The sequence below is a fragment of the Equus asinus genome, chromosome 13 (assembly GCF_041296235.1).
Source record: "Equus asinus isolate D_3611 breed Donkey chromosome 13, EquAss-T2T_v2, whole genome shotgun sequence".
Taxonomy (NCBI): domain Eukaryota; kingdom Metazoa; phylum Chordata; class Mammalia; order Perissodactyla; family Equidae; genus Equus; species Equus asinus.
Window position 1 is genome coordinate 1515420 of NC_091802.1, and position 19466 is coordinate 1534885.

Sequence of the window (19466 nt, forward strand, 5' to 3'; positions counted from 1 at the left end):
GGCTTATGTTTGCGTGGGTTTTATAATCGTGTGTGGGAAATACGACAATATGAGACAGAACAGCAAGTGTGGCTTCATTCACTCGGCAGGGCTTTGTGAGCAGCCATTATGTGCCAGGCACTGAAGTAGGCCTGGGGGAGACAGCAGGAATGAGATCCAGCCCTGCCCTCTGGCGCCCAGTCTAGTCAAGTTCTGGAGGGCAGCACAGTGAGTGGCTAGATCCACATATTCCACCTCCTGAGTGTTTCCCAGATTCATTCTGATCTCCACCTCCCACTGACCCCGTCCTAGCTCAGACCCCCACCTTCTCAACGCTCTGGGCTATTGCAGTAGCTTCCCGGTTGATCATGTTTCCGGTCCTCCACCTCTGACTCATTCTCTAGGCCAACAGCCCTCATTTAAGCGCTCAATCTGAAAGATCCATTTACTGGTTCCCCATTGACCAGGCAGCTCTAGTATTGCCTGTGTGGGCTTGAATCCTCACATAGAGGGTCTATACTGTGACCACAGGCAAGTTCTTTAAATGCCCTGAGGCTCATGTGTGTTTTCTGTAAAATGGAAATAAAATAACAATAATATTGATAAACAACATGACCTATCTCCCTGAAGAGGCTGAGCCTTAGTCTGTCACGATGGGATTCCCACAGCGTGTGCCCTCGGGCGCCCCATCTATTTGCGGCTCCCAGTCACTCTCACTGCTCGTTACTCTCCCTCTCTGTACGACCCAGTCATGCTGAGGTGCTTGCATTCATGCACCCTTTGCTTTCAAGGCCCCAAGCTTCTGCTCACATGCTCCTTCCATCTGGAATGCCTTCCCTCTACCTTCTCCTGGCTGGGAGTTCAGCTCAGAACTCGGCTCAGCCACTGCCTCCTCCAAGGAGCCCTCCCTGAAGCTGCATAAGGAGCCGGCTGCCCTTGTCTGGACCCTCACCACGCCCCGGATTGGATTTGTTTGTCCGCCTCCTGTTTCTTTTTGTCTCCACTTGCTGGAGTATGAGCTCCTTCTAGGCAGGGCTGAATCAAACGCGTCTTTATCCCCCAGTTGTGGGGCCCTCCCATTCAAGGCAGCTGCTGGATGTGTCCACCGACCTGAGCAGAACATCCCAAGCTTTTTCTTAAGGGAAGTGGCCTTTGCATTGACCTTGAGGCATGGGTAGGACTTTAAAAAATTATTTTACAAGTTGTATATACACACAATACCAATCTAAAAAGAACAAAAGGGCTTACAGTGAAAACTAAAAGTAGGCCACCTCTCAACCACTCAGCTCCCCTCCCCAGAGGCGCCATTAGGATCAGTTTCTGAGTGTTCTATGCAGGCGAGAATTGTCTGTCTCCCCCCCACCCCACACACCCTTTTTTATTTTGCAAAAATTTAAACCAACAGAAAAGTTGCAAGAATCGTACAACAAACACCCTTTGCCTAGATTCACTAATTAACATTTTGCCACATTGCGCTAAATATTTTAGAAGCACTATATCATATAATGCTCACAGCCACCATACCATCATGCCAATTTTGTAGATGAGGTAACTGAGGCAGCCAGCAGGTGGAGGGACCTGCCCAGGGCTGCAGAGCCAGTGAGGGGTGGAGCTGGGCCTCCCGCTTAGGCTGCCCAGAACTTTGACCCACCTGCCTTCAAAGCTCCCTTTGGAGAAAAGCATTTTCCTACACTCAGTTGAAATCCACCTCTCTGAGATACTCACCAGATGATCAGTGGAAAAGTACACATCTCTGGGAGCATTTGCTACTTCTCTTAAAACCTTCCCACTCCCTAAGCAACAGCTGCTGTCACGGCTGCTAACACATGCTTCAGCGTCACCTCCTCCGTGAGGGCTGACTTAGCTCACCCCCTGTTTAGAAACTCCCCTCATGGACTCCGGCTGCCAGCAGGCTGACATTCACAAGCCCGAGCTCAGAATCCAAGGCCCTGGGTGTTCCAGCCCTCATGCATCCCTTTAGCTTCATCCGTCCCGCTCCCTCCTCCTCTACCTCCACCTCTAGCCATTCTCAGCCTCTCAGTGGCTGCTTACCTTTCCCTTCCTCCTTGCTGCCGCCCCTGATTTTCCCGAAGACCACATTTCCCCATCTCTGGGTTCTCGAACCTTCTGCCTGTGCCTCCTTTACAGTTTTCTCCAGGTGGTTGTTTGGCCACCAGACTGGACAGTGGAGGTTTGGAGCGTCAGTTCAGCCCCTCCTAGCAGAGTGCCCCTGCATAAATTACTGCAGGCGTCCGAGCCTTAATTTCCTCAAGCACGTAATGGGTGAAAGATGCCGTGCTCAGCACCTGGCAGAGAGTCGGCCTTCACTAATCGCCCATAATAGAACTGACAGCTCCTCAAGGCTGACATCTTCTCTTACTCATCCCTGGAAACCCTCCCTCCTATTTCTTCACATCTCCTCGCCTCAGTTTCCTCACATGTAAAATGGAGATGATGATGGAGAGGCTGTGAAACTTTAATGAGCTGATGCATATCGAGCGCCTGGACATTATCTAACCCTTGTTAATAAGGCTAACTAGGACTCCTCCGACGGGGGGCCTGGCGCATAGTAGGTGTTAAAACAAGAACTCAGAGCTTGGCCCGGGTGTCCAGAATGGGCGCAGGAAGACAAGGCTAGAAGCGAGGTTTGCGGAGAGCCGGCCGGAGGTCTGCCCCGCCCCCGCAGACCCCCGCCCCTTGCAAGCCCCCCGCAGGCCCCCGCCCCGGCTCCGCAGCTGTCAGGGGCTCGGCGGCCTGGGCGCCAGTCCACCAAACCTGAACGTCCCATCCCCGCGCCCCCACCTTCCTGCGCCTGCACAAGTTACCTTGCGCCCGGCGGCCCTTCGTCCCACCCCCGGCTCCCATTGGCCAAGGGCTCCCTTTGTTAGCCGGGTGAGCCGCTGCCATAGGCCGGCAGGGCCGCCGGTCGCCCGGCCGCGGCCCCGCCCCGCCCCGCGCCGCCCGCCCGCCCCCGCCCGCCGCCCCGCCCAGAGCGCGCCAGCCGCCCCGCTCCCATTTGCTGCGGCCGCGCGGCGCCGAGGGCAGCGGCGGCGGCACCGACCCGGAGCTGCACGACCCGGCGCCGGGGGCGGGCAGAGCGCGAGGGGCGGCGGGCGCGGGCCGCGTCCATGGGCCTGCGGCGGGCGGGCGGCGGCCGTGCGGGCGGGCGGCGGGGACCTCGCGCTCTGTGAGGGCCGCGCGCGGGGCCGCCGCGCGAGGGGAGGCGCCCGCGTCCCGGCGCCCGCGAGGCCCCGACCGCCGCGCGGCCCGGTGAGAGGCGGCCGGTCGCGGGGCATGCGGCGGCGCCCGCGCTGAGCGGCCCGCCCGCCGCCGTGCATGCTGCCGCCGCCGCCGCGCCGCCCGCCGTCCGCCGCGCAGCGCGCCGGGCCGGGCCGGGCCTCGGGGCCTGCGCCGCCGCCGCGCGACCATGTCGGCGGCCAAGGAGAACCCGTGCAGGAAGTTCCAGGCCAACATCTTCAACAAGAGCAAGTGTCAGAACTGCTTCAAGCCGCGCGAGTCCCATCTGCTCAACGACGAGGACCTGACGCAGGTGAGCGGGCCGCGCGGGCCTCGCGGGCGCGGGTGCGCCGGCCGGCGGGGGGGCCGTGCGGGGTCCGGGGCGCGGCGCGGCGGGGAGCGCGCGGGCGGCGCGGGACAAAGGGAGGCGCTCCGGTCGGCCGCGGGGCGCCTCCTCCCGCTCCCCGCGGCCCGGCCGCCGCGTGAGTCGTGCCGGGGGTGCCGTGACTCCAACGTGCCTGCTTCTCCGCGGAGGGGACACAGGGCTCGGGAGGGGCCCGCCGCTGCCAGGACCCCGGAGTCTGTCTTGGGGCCGGGCTCGGACTCGTCCGCCCGGGGCGGCTGAGGGCGGAGGACTGTGCGGTGGCCCGTGGGCGCCCCTCCGGTTTGGCGCAGCCGCCCTCTTCCCCGTCGTGGTCGCCGTCGGCGGCCGGAGAGCGGGGCAGGGTCCCGAAGGCTGGCACGAGCGTCCGGCCTTCGAACTTCGGCTGGGGGACCCGCTGTCGGCGGGGGGCTGGGGCTCCTCCCCGCCGGGCGCGGAGTGGGGACACGGGGTCGGCGCTGTCGGGAGAGGGCTCGGACCCGTCCCGGAGCTCCCGGGTCGGCGTCAGAGCCGCCGCCTCCAACGACGCCGAGTCCTGGGCCCGTCCCTGGAGTGGCTTCGGAGAGGAGGGCTTTGTGTGGGTGACAGCGGCCTGGGAAGTTGGGCTGCGGTCCCCGGTGGCCCTTGGGGCCCTCAGCGGTCGCCTGCGCTCCCGGCGCCCAGGGTTCTCCGGAGCACGGGCAGGGCTTTCGGACGTGCGGGGTCCTTGCCTCCCTGACCCAGCCTCGTCTCCGTCTCCTCAGGAGGCGTCTGTGGCCCCTTCTCGCCGTCTTGCCCAGCCTCCATCCTCTGAGAGCTTTCCCTCCCCTCCCCGAACGAGACCAGGGGAGCTCCTTTCGCATTCCAGCCCGGTGTGACCCAGGTGTCGCCGTCCCTTTGCAGGAGAACCCCCGAGATGGAAAACGTTGCTTTGAAGTGCCGCGCCTGGCTGTTTTTCATGGTGCTTAAGCGCTCCCAGGGTTTGACTTGTTTACATGGCAGAGCGGAGTCGGGTGGCAGGGCAGGGGTTGTGGCCTGGGATGTGGTGCCTTCCTCTTAGGTCAGGTTCCCAGCAGCCAGCGAAAGACCCCTTTTATCTAAAACCAAAAGCTTAACCAAACACTCAAGGCTGCAAAGTCATAGATTGTCAGGGCAGAAGGGCCAGGTCAGCTTGGGAAAGGGTGGAACTCAGTTTCCTGGTGAGTTTTCTGGGGTGGGGGGTGGGCTTTAAGGGAGGTTCTCTCTTCTTGACTGGACGCCTTTTTCTGGGAAGCAGTTTGTGTGCTGATGGGGGTCCTGGACCAGGAGTCAGGAGACTTTGCTTCTAATCTTGCTGTCACTTTCAGCTGCACGACCTTGAACAAGTCCCTTTGTATAGTTTCATTTCCTTTTCTATGAATTGGGACTAGGGATCCCTGGCTTACCACTCTCACCAGGCTGTCGTGGAAAGCAAGGAATGGTCTTATTCAACTTTTTTCTCTTACAATTTAAAAGACAGAAATTGCCTAACGAATAGTGAACTTGGGTTTAGGAAGTTTCTGGGCTTGGCAAGGGTTGTTCTGAGAGAGAGTCATGGTTACTCCAAGCGACTGCCAAAATTGGTAACTTGGGTATTTACACCTCATCGGGCCTGTTTTCTGATTCTTAAGCTTAGATGAACTAGAGTGAAATCTGCATATTTGAGCTGAATCTGTTAAAGATTAAAAAAGAGTCTGTTGATTATTAATTGGATTCAGGAGAGGTTGTCAAAAATTTGAAGTACTTTACTCTTTTCATCGTATTCGCAGTTTAATTGTGGATTTTGACACAGACCCGAGTCTTCCAAGCCACAACTGGAACGGTAATTTCTGAAATAATGAGTGGGGTTATTGTGCTGGGAGAGATTAGGCCAGCCTTCTACCTCCTGGGATCTTTCAGGAAGAAACTGCTCTTGAAAAGAGGAGGAGGGAGACTCCAGGGCTGTTGCCAATAACCTTAGCTGCTGCTCTCTGCATCCGGCCCTCCCCCGGCCTCTTACTCTCATCCTCCTGGCTCCCTCAGAAAACCTCAGCCAGTCGCTTCCCATCAGTCTCCCCCCTGGTTCCTGCTTCCTGCTGCCCCTCCCCGCCCAGAGCTTGTTTAGACTGTCAAGGCTGGAAGATAGACCAGTGATCCTTGAGGCCACCACCCTCTAAGGTGTTATCTTTCAGTCTTTCTGCGCATTTTTCTGTGTACCTGTGGATTCAAATACACGGTTAAAACCTTTTTTAAGCTAAACTGTGTGTATGTATTTGCAACATATTGTTTCTGCTTAATGACACATCTTAGGGCTCTTTTCATGGTATTACATATAAATATACCAGAATCGTTTTGCATATTGTACCATCAGGGATGTCCCATGGTTGCTTCCAGGTTTTGCTGTTACAAACAGTGAATGCTTCAGCAAACAGCTTTCTAAATGCTTTTGGGTGTGTGTGCGTGCACAAATGCAAGTATTTCTCTGGGGGCAGAGACCTAAAAATAGAATGGCTGGGTTGACATCAAGCACATTGAATTTTTTTAGATATCACCAAATTGCTTTCCAAAAAAGACTGTGTCGTACCATTGTCAGGATTGGCTACTGTCAGATGATTTAATTCTTTCATAATTTCCCTAATTACCAGTGAGATTAAGCTCTTTTTATAATATTTATTGAATATTTGTGGATTACTCATTCATATTGTTTGCACGTTTTTCTGTTCAGTTAGTTTTTCCTCCCTGTTGATTTGTAGGAACTTTCTGTATATACTCTAGGTTGGGGATTCACAACCTTTTTCTGTGAAAGGCCAGATATTTTGGCTTTGTGGGACCTGTGTTCTTTGTGGCACCTACACAGCTTTCCCCTTGTAGCGTAGAAGCTACTGTGCAAAGCCACTGTAGACGATACATAAACTAACGGGTATGGCTGTTTCTAATAAAACTTTATTTACAAAGACAGGCAGTTGGCAGGATCTGGCCTGTGAGCCACAGTTTGCTGGCCCTGCTCTAGATATTAATCTGCCACCTGTCATAAATTGCAGGTATTTTCTCCCAGGGTGTCAGTTGTCTTTTAGTTTCATGTGTGTTCATTTGTCTTTTTCATATGGTAGTTTTAAATATGAATGCTATTGCATTTCCATGTTTTCCTTTATATTTGGTAATTTTAATCTTACGCTTATGAAGGTCTTCTTTCTGGGATTATAAAATAGTCTCTCAGATTTTCTTAGTTCTCTTGCAGTTATTTTTATGCCTAGCTTTCTAATCCATCAGATTTATGTTTTAGGAAAATAATTCTGGCTGAAGGCAGAGCTCTAATAGGTGCTCTTGAAGTAGTCTAGGTGGAGTGCAGAAAAAGTCTTCTCTAGGTTCGTGCTGGCCGGGAGGGGAGAGGCTCAAAGCCTAGGCACAGGGGGTTTGTAGTCGGTTGGAGGTAGGGATTGAAGAAACCTGGGTGGATAAAAGTACCTTTAACAAAGATTGAGAATACAGATTTGGAGTAGATTTGGGGCTTGTGGAGGGCTCAAACAGAATATGGTAAATTTGACCTCGTGTAGGTGGAAGTCCGGTTGGGTCCGTAGGTGGAATTGCCCACTCAGGCAGTATGTGGTTAGAGCTGGAGGTGGCGTGGGGGCCGAGGCAGTCATGGGAGTGAATGCGGTCACTCAGGAGGCCATGTAGACTGAACCAAGAAGTAGGGGGCAGGTGAGGCAGAGAGGTGAATCAGAGGGGTTGGTGGTTAATGGGAGCAGCAGGCCTGGAACCCAGGGTTCTCAGCTTCCAAAATTTCTTCCCATCCTCAGTGTCGGTCTCTGGGTTCCTGGTGGGTATTGACCTGACCTGATGTCTCATTCTCCTGACAACTTGTGCAACTTTAGGCATTGCCTTTTGTGGAAGGAACTTCGGTTCTAGTCCGGGGCCTACCACTTTTTTATTGTCGACCTTGGCTGGGTTGTTTTCCCTTCTCAGGCCTCGATTCTCGTCTGGAGAATGAGGTTGGTCTTGATCTCTCCCAAGGCTCGTCTAGTCCTCCTGCATCTCTCCTCAGACCTAGTCAGATCCTGCCCCTTGCCGTGCCCGTACTCCACTGCCAGGGCTGCTGGGGCATTGGGGTAGTGGGGTACACAGGTGCGTGGTCCAGGGCTTGGTCTCTATGAATCGTCTCATCTACTTTCCTTGTTCCTCTGATACTCTTATAAGTTCCAGGATATGGAACTTCTTTATTTGACTTCACATTTATGTCAAAGGCGGTGGGGTGATTTCATGCCCACCCTTTTAAGAATATTGGTAATTTATGTGCATATTTGTAGGTTGTTTGTCAAGGGGTGTGTCAAAAATCCCAGACCTTAAAAATGGCCAACAAGCACATGAAAAGATGGTCAGTGTGATTAGTCATTAAGGAAATGCAAATTGAAACCCCAATGAAATATACTTCACATCCGCTAGGATGGCTGTAGTAGAAAAGGAAAACTAATAAGTGTTGGTGAGGATGTGGAGAAGTTGGAGCCCTCCTGCATTGCTGATAGGAATGTAAAATGGACAGCTGCTGTGGAAAACTGGCAGTTCCTCAAAAGAATTACCGTATAGCCCAGTAATTCAATTCCCAGCATATACCCCAAAGAATTGGAAACAGGTATTCAAACAAATACTCTTATACATATGTTCATAGCACTATTCACAGTGGCCAGGAGGTAGTAATAACCCAAGTATCCATCGTGGATGAATGGATAAACAAGTTGTGGTATATCCGTACAATTTTAGTCAGTTATAAAAAGGACTGAAGTACTGAGGCAGGCTACATGATTGAACCTCAAAAACATGATGTTAAGTGAAAGAATCAGACACAAAAGGTCACATATCGTATGATTCCTTTTATATGAAATGTCCAGAATAGGTAAATCCATGGAAACAGAAAGCAGATTAGTGGTTGCCAAGGTTCTGGGAGAGGAGGGAACAGCAGTGCCTGCTAATGGGATCGGGATTCTATTTTGGGGGTGATGAAATGCTTTAGAACTAGATAGAGATGGTGATTGCATAACATCGAATGTACTAAATGCCACTGAACTGTTCACTTTAAAATGATTAATTTTATGTTAGGTGAATTTTACCTCAATTAAAACAAACGGTTGTGGAAGAATCTCACACACACACACACACACACACACATCCCAAACCTGCCCTCTGCTTCGTGTGTCATTGGAGTGAATATCTGATTGTTCTAGAGTCTAGACCAGGAATTGGCAAATTTTTTTCCTAAATGGCCAGATGGTAAATATTTTAGGCTTTGTAGGCCAACAGGCAAAATCAAGGAGTTCATGTAGGTACTTATATAACCATTTAGAAATGCAAAAGCCATTTGTGGTTTTGGGGCCTTAAGAAAACAGCCAGCAAGCTAGCTTTGCCCTCTGGGGCATAGCCTGCCAACCCTGGGTGAGATCCGTACTGTCCAGCGGAACTATAATGCAGCCGCATGTGTAATTGTACATTTTCTGGTTGCTACATTAAAATAAAAAGAAACAATTAAATTAATTTAAATTATATTTTATTTAACCTAACGTATCCAAAATATTATCATTTTAACATGCAAAGAAGTTATGTGCAGCTTTACTTTTACGGCCCTTTCAGTTCAGACTAGCCACTTTTCAGGTGCTCGGTAGCCACGCGTGCTGATGCCGGCGGTGTTGGATGGGCAGCTCCAGCGGCAGCGCCTGGCCCATGTCTGGGCCCTTGAGACCCTCAGGGAAGCATAGGATGGGAAGGCTGTGCTTCTGGGTTTTTCCTCCTCCGTGGGGGTGTCATGCAGACAGCCTGGGTTTGGAGGATTCCTGGAATGCTTGTTCTCTCACACCGTCCCTCCTTTTTGTGTCCCCCGATTGGTGTCTTTTTGCCAACTTTTGGGAGTTCTTGCTTTAAAAGTCACACCTTCTTTGGTGACTCCTTTTAGTGTGTTTGAGAGCTCTGGGGCTCTGATCCCCGCTACCCCTCCAGGTGCGGAGGGCAGAGGGTACTGGTTGGGGCCTCGGGGGCCTGTGCTGTGGGGAGCAAGTGAGAGCCCTGCGGGGGCAGGCTGACGAGCCCGCAGGCACACTGTGTTCTGACCCGGCCCTCTGCAGGCCCTCGGTATTGGTCAGTGGAGCTGTCTGCTGGCTGCCTTCCCCCCTGCGCTCGAGCCTGCTGCTTGAACTTTCTCTTTGTGCTCTTTTTCTGTTGCCACACAGAAGGACTACAATCGAAGACCTATGTTCTATTTTTGGCACAGATGTGCGGGGTGACCTAGGAAGGTCACTTACATTCTCCGAGCCTCGGTTTCCTACCTAGAAAGTGGGTGCCCACCTTCTGTTTACAGGGAATGGTGTGCTAATGGAATAGATGGAGGGGCCAGCCAGGCCTTTGGAAGTTCCTGAACCCCCTCTGTGGTAATTAATATTCCAGGAAGCACACTGACAGCCTCTCCTGTGGGGAGTGGCCTTTGTTTGGCTGTCTCCTGATTACGAAGCCCTGATGCTGTTTAGCTGAAATAAAGAAATTTGACTTGGAATGTTTATCTTTAAATTGTTCCCAAGCTGCCATTTAGTCTTGAAAGAGAGGAGAGAGAACTAACCAGAAAACAACCAGGGAAGAGACGAGAAGGAGGTGATGTCCTGCTGCCGCTGTCCTGATGCTGGGGAGGAGGCTCAGGGAGGGTGAAAAGCACTGGGTGCTGGTTCAGAAGCGTTTAACCTGGAAGACAGGCTTTCTTTTGTCCTTGGAAGCTCACTCCCCAAGCCTCACTTTCCTATCTGAAATGACCTGGACCAGGTCAGTGGTTTTCAAACTTTTGTTAAATCGCGGAACCTTCTACTCAGAGGAATCTTGTATGGGAGTGCCATGTATGAAACAGAAAGAGCGACACGGTTCTGGGGCCTGGAGCTTGGCCTCCCAGCCACCTCTGCTTCCCTCCATGGGGCCTCCAGTCATCTTGGGGGGCTACAAGGGACAGATTTGAAAACTCCGCCCTAGAGTTTATGGTTCTTTCCTCCAGTTGTAGTAGTTGAGGGTTCTGTGAAATCATCCACAATGGTTTCATAGCTACCCTTTGATGGAAGCTCCAAATGTCCAGCCCCACTGCTGCCATCATATTATCGCTTCCTTTAGGGACGAGATAGCCAGTGGGTTGAATCCCTGACATTTTATCTCTAGAGACTGGAACTGGAATCTTTCAAACCACTCGCTGGTTTTCTCAGTCAGGGTCATTCTAGTTCACATGAAACCACAGCCTAGTTTTGCCTGGAGCTGGTGACCCTCCCGGCTCCTGCCCACTCAGCTTGGTGTCTGCACACTGCGCTGGATGGGGGCCCTGCACCCGTCTTTGGGGCCGCTTGCAGTGAGAGGGAGCAGATGGGCCTCTTGAACCCTCCTGAGCCTCCACTGCTCTGAACCAGTTGTCCTATACCATGAGCTCATTCTGCTTCAGCAGCTGAGGAGGTGAGCAGGGCTGGTGGCAGCATGGCCACTGGTAGAGGAGGGGATGTGGAGTTTCAGGGAGGTTGGGTAGCCGACCCGAGGTCACCAAGCTGCCTAGCGATGGGGCTGTGATACAAAATTTGGTTCCATGAAGTTTCCACACCAGCCTTTGCGTGTCCAGGAGTCTGTCTTCCCTTCCCTTGGGAAGGCCGCTTTGCTTTGTTAACTCGGTACTGTTTCTGTAGGAGGTTGGGGTAGTGCAAACTAAATCAAAGCTCTTTAATGGACTCCTAATTCCTGGCCCTGGGAGGAGGGGCCTGCAGGGGCTGGGTGATCCCTGCCGTCAAGTAGGTGAGGGATTGTCCTCAATTAGCACATGGAGCCACTGAGACCCAGAGAGGTTCAGTGACCTGCCTAGGTCATAGGAAGGCCAGTGTGGGTTTTTCCAAAGTTCTGTTTGGCCTCCCTGTGTCTGATAACAAGTGTTAACCTTTGCTATCAGAAGCAGGGCCTTTCTCTGACTTGGATTCCTTATTTCTGGGGTATGTGGGAGTGCGAGTGGGCAGGGTAGCAGTGCAGGACATCATGCAGGTCCTAAAATCTCCTCAGCCTCACGGTGTCCCCCGTCTCCCAGACAGGCTGCTGGCCTGTGGCAGTGACCACACCTTTGGCAAGGCTGTGAAGACGAAGCACTGTTTTTCTCCCTGAGGAATTCAGGATCAGGAAATAGTTGTGTCCTTGATCTCTGTAGGTCCTGAAGCACTAGTTTTAACAGGCAGACCAAGGAGGCTCCATGGCATACCTTCACACACGGTCTCTTACATCCGAAATAGTCCTGGCCTGCACCTAAAGGGGCCGGGGGCTGGGAGCGGCTTCTGGGAGTCCCAGTTGAATCAGAGAAAGAGTCCCTGTCTCCTGGGTCTCCGGGTGCCACACCCAGAGCCTCTCTATGGGGCTGATGAGTGACCTGGGGCGCAGGGAGCCTCAGGGCTCACGGGGGTGGGGCATTCATTTGTCTTCCGCTTGGGGACCTGCTCTGACCTAGAAATCTGGCATAGTCCCACTTTTCATTTAAACGTGCTCAGGTAAGGTAATGGAATGGTAAGCGAGAGTGGGGGCTTTCAGCTCAGATTTGAGTTCACATCCTGGCTCCATTTTTGATGCTGATTGAGCAAGTTACTCAGAGTTTAAGTGTCTGTGTCCCTCCTCTGAACACTGGGGGCTATAATAATACCCATGTCTTTGAATGCCTATGAGGAATGTGGAAGACGCAAGAAATAGCAAGTGCCGAATTTGTAAATGCTTGGGTGTAGAGTGGGTGCTCAGTAAATGGGGTTCATTTTGCAAACACTGACCCAGAGAGGGGGCCCAACTCCGTGATTGTGTGGGACAGCTGACCCTCAAACTCTGTTTCTCTCTACCCTCACGCCCACAGAACAAAAGCCCACGCTGCCTCCTCTCCTGCAGAGCTGCTTGGCACCCCCTGCAACTTCCTCTCTCCTTAGAGGATAGGAGGTAGAGAAGCCAGGGGCCATCAACCATTAGAGGGTGTGGGCCAGCACAGCAGCCACCCCAGAGCCCCTGCTAAGCCCAGAGAAGCGCCCAGTCCAGGTCCCATGAATGGCAGTGGCAGATCCTGATTTCAGAAGTCACTTTACATGGAAGGGTCTGAGTTGCTGTCAGCAATGTGGGAGAGGATTAAGAAGCCACTTATCCCACTGGTGTCCCTGGGAGCAGTTGTCTGGGAAGCAAAGTGCTCGTGCCCTGGTGCCTGGGTGAAATGGCTGGAGGAGGGTATAGAGCAGCCCAGGTCTGGTCCCAAATCACTGGGAGGGTGGGTGGGAGGCCTGGCCTGTGTGTCTTCTGGCTCTTTGGTCACCAGCGTTGATTCGTGGCCTCGGCCAGCAGCTGGGTCCTCCCAGCTTTCTTCCCCACTGTCTTCCAGCCTTTACAAATCACACACTTTTCCAGAGAGTGGAACCTTCTTCCAAGGGAAGTTTCTATAGCGTCTGAACAAGTAGAAGTGGCTCCTTGTGGGGCCTGCAAGCAAGCTCTCCTAACAGGCAGATGCCATCTCGGCAAACAGTCCGGTGCCTCTTAGTTCCCACATCTCCCTTCCCACCTAGAAACCCTTTGAGCTTAGGGATCTTCTTCCTGGGGAAGCTGGGCCAGCTAGTGTGGCCACGCAGCCTTCTATAGTGTGGAGGTTCCTCTATACTTAAATCGAAGGAGCAGTTCACATGTTCTGGGATCATTTATTGTGGTGGTGGTGGCATTCATAGCTAATAGTAATTGCTGTGTGCCAGGCCGCTATTAACTCACTTATATTCACAGCAGTCTTATGAAGTGGAGAGATAAGAAAACTGAGATGGAAGGAAGTCATGTAACTTGCCCAAGGGCGATCCAGTAGGTGGTAGAGCTGAGACGAAAACCCAGACAGTCTGACTCAGGGCCTCCTCCTTCCACTCTTTCCCATGCTGACCCCAGTGCAGTCAGGTGGGCCTTCTGGATGTTCGATCTCTGGCAGTGTGTGTCCCTCCGCCCTTCTTGTCCAGGAGCCAGGGGCTGTCTTGTCAGAAGGGTGTGTGTGTGTGTGTTAGGAAGGGTGGGGCTGGAAGATGAGGGTTGGGCTGAGGTTATTTAGATTTCCTGTCCCTTTTTTTCCTTCCCATCGCACTCTCCTGTCCTACCTGTTTCTTAATGGGAAGCACTGCTTTTTGAGGGACAGTGTGTGACTCTCCTGCAAAGCTGTTGCTCCAGGAATTTGTCCCCATGCATTCTTTAGCATTCTTCCCTTTGCCATGAATGGCGTCATGTTCCAAAAATCCCGCGGCCATGGCTCCTTGTCAAGACCAAACAGGGAAGAGGCTTTTTAAAATGTCGCTTTCCCCTTCTTCCTCCAGCTGCTGCAGTCAGAGGAGGAGCCCTGAGCGTGGGCTGGGCTTGCAGGCATGTGTGTGGGCGGAGGGTGAGTGGCTAGCTGAGGAGGGGAGTGGGAGAGGAGGATGGAGAGCAGGCCGGCTGCTGCAGGCGCTCACCCTCTCTGTTCCTGGCCACGTGTGTCCCTCAGCCCTTCTTGTCCAGGAGCCAGGGGCTGTCCTGTCAGAAGGGTGTGTGTGTGTGTGTTAGGAAGGGTGGGGTTGGAAGATGAGGGTTGGGCTGAGGTTATTTAGATTTCCTGTCCGTTTTTTTCCTTCCCATCGCAGTCTCCTGTCCTACCTGTTTCTTAATGAGAAGCACTGCTTTTTGAGGGACAGTGTGTGACTCTCCTGCAAAGCTGTTGCCCCAGGAATTTGTCCCCATGCATCCATTAGCATTCTTCCCTTTGCCATGAATGGCGTCATGTTCCAAAAATCCTGTGGCCATCAGATTCTATTAAACTTCTTCATCTAGTAAGCTCTGTGTGTGGGTTTTGTTTTTGTTTTTGTTTTTTGAGGTGAAATTCACATAACATAAAATTAACCATTTTAAAATGTACAGTTCATTTGCATTTAGCACGTTCACAATGTTGTGCAAACGCTGCCACTGTAGTTTAAAACATTTCATCACCCCAAAAGAACACCCCATAACTATTAAGTTGTTACCCCCCACTTCCCATCCCCAGTCCTCAGCAACCACCAATTTGCTTTCTGTCCCTATGGATTTACCTATTCTGGAAATTTCATCAAAATGGAGTCATCGATTATGTGACCTTTGTCAGGCTTCTTGCACTTAGCATGTTTTCAGAGTTCATCCATATGGAGTATGAATCATTACTTTTCTATGATTGAATAATATTCCATTGTATGGTTATAGCACATTTTGTTTATCTCTTCACCTGTAGATGGGACATTTGCGCTGTTTTCACCTTTGGCTGTTGGGAATAGTGTGGCTATGAACATTCGTCTACACGTTTTTGTTTAAACACCTACTTTCAGTTCTTCTGGGCAGAGACCTAGGAGTGGAATTTTTGAGTCCTGTGGTAGTTCTGTTAATGAGCTGTGTTTTGAATCAGCGTATCAAGCCAGATGTCAGCACTGCAGATTGTTGGGTGGTAGGACAGTGGAGATGGTGCTGGAGGGGGTGATGGACCTCAGATGATGCTGCCTGAAGCCCAGTGCTCCTCATTTGGAGGAGTCCGGGGTGGAGAACTGGGGTCCAGGGCAACCCTCAGGGTTAAACACTGTGTGCGGCTCTGAGGTGGTGGCAGAGGGGCCAGGCCTGTGGGTAGGGGCAGCTGAGCCCTTTTGAGCTTCATTCCCTCCTTTCTTCCCCTTTCGTCTAACCTAAAGATCATCCGAGTTGCCAAGAAGGGGTTAAATTGGGGCTTTAATCTTGGTGGGAAGGGGGCCTGAGGGTTCATGGGAGTTGAAGGCCAGACAGTGTAGGGAGATGCTGATGCAGTCCAGAGTGGTGAGGGGCAGGGTAAGTTGCTTATATGGGGCCCCCAAAGGATCTTGGGGTTGGTTAGAGGGAGAAGACCTTATCTAGCCTGTTCACCACTGTTTCCAGTTTTCAAACTTTATTTCTTCAGCAATAGAACACAGAGCCCCTTGAAATAGAGCGAGGACTCTCATAGGTGAAGGCCGGGAGGAGGACTGATGGACCTGTGAGCCCACTCGAGTGCCTGCACCCACGCTCCATAGTGGCCCCTGAAGCACAACCTCCAGGCGTTTTCACTGTTTGAAAACCACTGATTTACTGTAACCCTTGCATTAATATTTTGGAGTAGAATGAAATATTTGACGTATACAAAGGAGCATAAGTAGCATCTGTGTGCAATATATGTACCATATTCCTGCAGAACACTCAAGGTGCTTGGTTCCTGGTATTTCAGCCTCTCTTGGCAGCTGGAATCCAGGGGAGGGGACCCGCAAGCAGGTGTTGCCTCCGTCAAGCCCAGTGCCCTCTCCTGGCCTCCTCTCCAGGCAGAGGTTCGCCTGTTGAGAGGAGGGTTTCCCTGCCCAACTGTGTGCAGGAGTCTGTTTCATTTACAGATGGACTGTAACAGAGCCACCGGGGGCAAGTCTGGTGTAGATGCAGCCTTTTAAGGTAGTGCCGTTGAGGAGAAAGGACTCTGAGAAGTCCAGACATGGACCTGAAGGCTCGTTTGTGTTTGGGCTGACTGAGAGCCAGAGAAGTGTCATCAGCTGGGGCGACACTGCAAGTAGAGCCTGAGAGATCAGGGGTGTTGTGGGGGCAGGGTGGGCCAGTTTCTGACCGGAAGACGTACTGGGATGGGGGTGGGGCAGTTGGCTGGGTCAGCGGTTCTCAAACTTTTTATTCTTGGGACCCCTTTGTGCTCTTGATTGTTGAGGTCCTCACGGGCTTTTGTGTATGTGGGTTATGTCTATGGTATTTACTATATTAGAAATTAAAAAATATTTATTAATTCATTTAAAAATAAAATCTGTTATATGTTCACATAATAACAGGTATATTCTGAAAGGTAACTTTTCCAAATAAAAAAATTTTGCTGAGAAGAGCTGCATTAGTTTACCTTTTTGCACATCTCTCTAACGTCTGTCATAATGAAAGACAGCTGGATTCTCGTATCTTCTGCATTCAGTCTGCTGTGATATCGTCATGTAGCCTGTGGAAAACCCTGGTATACACTGGTGAAAGAATAAGAGTGAAAAAGACAAATGATAACTTACTGTTTTTATAAAGATAGTTTTGGCTCAGGGACCCCGGAAAGGGTCTCAGGGACTGCCACTCTTTGAGATCCATGGTCCAGCTCCAGTTGGACCATTTGCTGGAAGGCCCCACATGCCTTGATAGGAGTGGCAGTGAGGACGCCTGTCAACAATGGAACTGATGCCGGTGCAGAATCCGGGCAGACACCCGAGGCATCCCTTGAAGTGAGGCGTCAGACATGGGGTAGACAGAGGGGGACAAGGAGGCCACCATGGACGAGTGCTTGTTCTTTCTGGCAGCCGGCACATTCTAGGACTGTCACACCCTTCCTTCCTGCCACCAAGGACTCTCTGAGGAATAAACGAAGTGTGAGTAAGGTATGCGGCCCGTGACAGGGACTCGATGTGAAAACAGTGGGGTAAGTTTGATTCTCCCGACTGCGCTCACAGGAGTTCGAGGCTTGGAGAAGGAAGTTGCTTTGCTTTTACATTTCACCACTGTGCTCGGCAGCCCTCAGAAGGGAGGGGTCAGAGATGACTGGAATGTTTCAGGATGGAGACTGGAGCAGAGGCAGGGCCACGTTGCTAATGTGGGGAGCAGCACGCAGCTGAGGACCAACAGACTGGGGCAGGCCGTTCTCCTTGGGGCTCTGCTGCTGATTTGCTTGCTAGTCAGAAGGCAAGATGATCTGGGTCTCTGCATCTGTTCACTTGATGGTGCTTGATAATTTCAAGACCCGTCCCACTTCCTGGCCTGGAGCTTGGTGTTTGGACACGTGTGTTGGAGGCATGGGCAGGTAGAGTGCGCCTTCTCCCTGGAGATGCAGGGTTGGAACTTGGGCTGGAAGTCCTGGTGGAGAGGGAGATTCCGGTTCCTTGGTCTGGAAGTCGTGCTTGGGTCCTGCGGCCTCTAAGCATGTGGGTGGGAAAGGGATTCACGGGAATCTTGGAGGCCCTCAGAGGTCTCAAGTGACACAATTGGGATTTTTTATTTTAGTTTTTGAGAAGAAGCTTGAATCAACCCTCAGAAGAGGAAAATTACCTCTTATCTTTGGGATTAAAATGTTCTCCAACCAGGTCCTGCCCCTTAGATTTTTTTGATGTCTTTAACGTTAAACGTTGTCTCTATGGGCTCAGATGTTTCAGTTATGCCACAATTTTTATTCTGACTGTTTTTATCATATCTGTTAAAGAAAACATTTTCCCTGCCCCTTTCTCCTCTGCTTGCTGCTCTGCCTTTCCAGCCTGTCCGTGTGGAAAGGCCAGCGTGAATTTCCTTTGAGAGGTCTTCAGCTTAAGCTTGGTCTGTGTAGCTGGAGCTGTCCTCCCCCAGTCTGCTTAAAGGGAGCCTCTCAGGCCCCCCTTCCAGCACCCCCTCAGCCCTTTTTCCTTTTTTGGCTTTTGAGGAGCTAATTGTCCAGGCTTCACCTTGATAGGTGGTGCTTACTTTTTTGGTCTCTCTTAAAGGAGATTTTAAAACAGTCACCAGACTTGTACACGAATGTTCACAGCTGTCAAAAGGTGGAAACAACCTCAGTGTCCATCAGCAGATGAATGGATAAACAAAATGTGGTCTATCCATACAATGGAATATTATTTAGCCATGAAAAGGAATGAGATACACTTGCTACAACATAGATGAACCTTTAAAACATTATGCTAAGTGAAAGAAGCCAGTCACAAAAGACCAGGTTATCTGACTCCATTTACATAAATGTTCAGAATAGGCAAATCTATACAGACAGAAAGTAGATTAGTGGTTGCCGGGGGCTGGGTTGGGGCTTGGGGAATGATAGCTAGAGTCCAGGGTTTCTTTTTGGGGTGACAAAAATCTTCTAAAATTGATTGTGGGGGGCCACCCCCTTGGCCGATGGGTTAAGTTTGCGTGCCACACTTCGGCGGCCCAGGATTTTGGCAGTTCGGATTCTGGGCGCAGATCTAGCACCACTCATCAAGCCATGCTGAGGTGGCATCCCACATAGCAGAGCCAGAAGGACCTACAACTGGAATATATAAATATGTACCGGGGGGCTTTGGGGAGAAGAAGAAGAAGAAAAAAAGATTGGCAACAGATGTTAGCTCACGTGCCAATTTTTAAAAAATAAATAAAGTAAAATTGATTGTGGTGATAGATGCACTACAACTATTGAATTGTACTTTTTTTTTCTTTTTTGAGGAAGATTAGCCCTGAGCTAACATCTATCTGATGCCAATCCTCCTCTTTTTGCTGAGGAAGACTGGCCCTGAGCTAACATCTGTGTCCATCTTCCTCTACTTTATATGTGGGACGCCTGCCACAGCATGGCTTGCCATTGGTACATAGGGCCACACCCAGGATCTGAACTGGTGAACCCCAGGCTGCCAAGGTGGAATGTGTGAACTTAACCACTGCGCCACTGGGCCGGCGCCTGAATTGTACATTTTGAAGTGTTGAGTTGTAGGGTAGGTGAATTATACCTCAAAAAAGTTATTGCAAAAATACCCTAGAACAGATAATACCCCCATCTTGTTCTTGGTTTGTACTCATAATTCGCATTTTGCCAAACCATTATTTGACATCTTCATTTCCCGTCTTCATGTCATTTTCTATTTGACCTTTGCTGCCCATGCATAGCTAACACTACAGATCCCACCTCTTCTCCTCTCTCTGTCCTGCTACCCAGGTCACCAGGAGCACACTGTATGGGCATGGTGTTGGCCTTGCTTTCTCACATACACCCACGGTGCACACACAGCTTGGGGCTCAGCCGTGGTCAGGTGTGTGGCAGTAGCGTGAAAGTGTTCTGTGCAGAAACCAGTGGGCCATCACATAGCATTATTTAGGGCTTGGGTCATTG

The 19466-nt window shown here is 51.4% G+C and overlaps 1 protein-coding gene across 11 annotated transcripts in view; it reads left to right on the forward strand.

Moving 5' to 3' along the window:
* The first annotated feature begins 3302 nt into the window (after positions 1-3302).
* MPRIP (myosin phosphatase Rho interacting protein) overlaps positions 3303-19466 on the forward strand; it is a 142427-nt gene continuing 126263 nt past the window's right edge. For 7 of the 11 annotated variants that reach the window (XM_070482211.1, XM_044745234.2, XM_070482212.1 and 4 more), the window contains exon 1: positions 3304-3529. In XM_070482211.1, the coding sequence (XP_070338312.1) occupies positions 3407-3529 (123 nt within the window). In that variant the 5' untranslated portion in view covers positions 3304-3406. Of the gene's footprint in view, positions 3530-19466 lie in introns of all 11 variants that reach the window. The other 4 variants (XM_044745238.2, XM_044745237.2, XM_070482216.1 and 1 more) reach the window with 2 other exon arrangements.